At 49.9% G+C, this 2,527-nt stretch overlaps 1 protein-coding gene across 1 annotated transcript; it reads right to left on the reverse strand.

Annotated features, from left to right (window-relative positions):
- Positions 1-646: 646 nt before the first annotated feature.
- Positions 647-968, reverse strand: LOC126031286 (40S ribosomal protein S21-like). Its single transcript, XM_049789584.1, has one exon. The coding sequence runs from the start codon at positions 932-934 to the stop codon at positions 683-685; it is 252 nt and encodes an 83-aa protein (XP_049645541.1). The 5' UTR covers positions 935-968; the 3' UTR covers positions 647-682.
- Positions 969-2,527: the final 1,559 nt, after the last annotated feature.

Below are 2,527 nucleotides of genomic sequence, written 5' to 3' on the forward strand. Positions count from 1 at the left end.
CGTGAGGTCAACACACTCACATGAAAGAGTTAGCCAGGGTGGGGATGAGGGGAAGCCTCATAATGGTAATACATTACCTGGGGCAAATTTCAGGGCTTCTCCAGGAAGGGCTGCTAGGGAATTGGGGTGCTAGAATAGTGGAGAAGGGGCTCACCTTACACCAGTGGTTCTCAAATAGTGGGGTGCACCCCAGGGGGGGCACGAGGCTCCCTAAAGCTAAGCCCCGTGTTTATGTCTCTGTAAGTCTTTGGAGCTGAGAATTGCTGTGTCCTGCTTCAAACCCCGCTTCGAAAAGCTATGCATTGCAAAACGTGCTCATTGTAGCCATTAATCCAGACATCACTTTTGATTAAAATATCAGCTCAAATTATTTTATATAGTTTTGTTTTGCAGGTTAAGGGTTTTTTTTTTTTGGTTTTTTTTTTTTTTTTTTTTTTTTTGGTTTTGGGGCCACACCCAGCAGTGCTCAGGGATTACTCCTGGCTGTCTGCTCAGAAATAGCTCCTGGCAGGCACGGGGACCATATGGTACACCGGGATTTGAACCAACCACCTTTGGTCCTGGATCAGCTGCTTGCAAGGCAAACGCCGCTGTGCTATCTCTCCGGGCCCAAGGTTTTATTTATTTTTTTTTTTAGGGGTAGGGTAACATCCTTTTATTTGTGAGGTTCTGCACTACTCCCTCAGAAGTTCTTGGACACGATGCCATCAGATTTGGCCAGTCTGAGGATGGAATCGTCCGACTCGCCCATCCTGCGGATGGCCCCGCAGATGGCGTAGGTCTTGAACTGCCGGTTGAACCTGCCGGTCACCTTGTCCACCTCGGCCACGTTGATCTGGATGGACGCGTAGTCCTTGGCGCCGATGATCCTGTTGCTGGCGGAGCACTTGCGCGGGACGTACAGGTCCACGAACTCGCCGGCGTCGTTCTGCATGGCGGCGGGCGCATACTGCTGCGTCCACGATGGGCTCCGATGCGCAGTCCACGATGGGCTCCGAGCGCAGAAAGGAAGAAAGAGCCGCGTGCCCCGCCCAAGGTTTTATTTTTTAAATAAAGATACTATTTACAGTCTCGCAGGGGGTGTGAATAATGTTTTCTTCTTCCTAGGGGGGCATGACAGAAAATAATTGAGAAGCACTGCCTTACACGCAAGCAACCTGGGTTGAATTCTACATTTGCCTTGAACTTGGGTGACCCAGGTTTGATCCACAGCATTTCATATGGTCCCCCAAGTCTGCCAGAAGTGATTTCTAAGTGCACAGCGTAACCCGAGCACCACCAGGTGTGGCCCAAAAACCAAAAAAAAGTTCTGATGGGGGCCACCAGAACCCCTTCCCAATAGCTGGGGTAGCCAGAGTGATGGTTTGCAGTGCTCAGGGCACCACAGAGCAGAGAATTGAATCCAGGGCTTCAGGCACACCCGAGCGCCCCATTGCCTACTCAGATCTCATATGCTTCTACCACAAATGGTTCTTTGTTCAAATGAAGCCACACACATAGGCACAGACACACACAACCCCCCACAGCAGCCACACACATATTCACTGTCTTTCAAGCACACACACACAGTCCCCTCCCTTATAGGGCAATGATTTTGTGAAGAAAATGTCTCCAGCAAGTTACCATCAATCAAGGCCCTAATTGCTCCTGAAAGTCCTGTTAACACATTTCTCAATAGTTAACAACAAAACGCAGTAGCACTTGGTGTTGAAATCGGTGAGTTCCCGTTGCCATGACAACAAGGAACCACAGCCCAGAACAGGGCCAACAATGACAGTCACCCCCCAAAGCTGTCTGGGCAGGCCACAACCTGAAAACAGGCAGAGCCCCAACATGCTGCCCCAAATCATCTCTGCAGCCGTGCTTCTTTTTGTGTGTTTGCGTTGTATTTGGGGGGGGGGGCGAGGGGAGGTCAATACTCAGGGCTTACTCCTAGCTCTGTGATCAAAAGTTACTCCTAGGGGCCGGGCGGTGGCGCTAAAGGTAAGGTGCCTGCCTTGCCTGCGCTAGCCTTGGATGGACCGAGGTTCGATCCCCCGGTGTCCCATATGGTCCCCCAAGCCAGGAGCAATTTCTGAGCACATAACCAGGAGTAACCCCTGAGTGTCAAATGGGTGTGGCCCAAAAACCAAAAAAAAAAAAAAAAAAAGAAAGTTACTCCTAGCAGGCTCAAGAGACCATATTAAAAAAATAAAAAAGAGGGCCGGAGAGATAGCATGGAGGTAAGGCATTTGCCTTTCATGCAGAAGGTCATCAGTTCGAATCCCGGTGTGCCATATGGTCCCTCATGCCTGCCAGGAGCAATTTCTGAGCATGGAGCCAGGAGTAACCCCTGAGCACTGCCGGGTGTGACCCAAAAACCACACACACAAAAAAATAAATAAATAAAATAAAAATATAAGAGAGAGAGAGAGAGAGAGAGAGACCATATGAGATGCCAGGCATTGAACCTGGGTCAGCCACATGCAAAGCAAACACCCCACCCACTGTTCTTCCCCTTTTTTTTGGGGGGGGGTTACTCCTGTCT

Source organism: Suncus etruscus, chromosome 15 (genome assembly GCF_024139225.1).
Source record: "Suncus etruscus isolate mSunEtr1 chromosome 15, mSunEtr1.pri.cur, whole genome shotgun sequence".
Classification (NCBI taxonomy): Eukaryota; Metazoa; Chordata; class Mammalia; order Eulipotyphla; family Soricidae; genus Suncus; species Suncus etruscus.

Bases quoted from the DNA above. Each gene is read 5' to 3' on its own strand.
- LOC126031286 (XM_049789584.1), bottom strand. From the start codon at position 934: ATGCAGAACGACGCCGGCGAGTTCGTGGACCTGTACGTCCCGCGCAAG.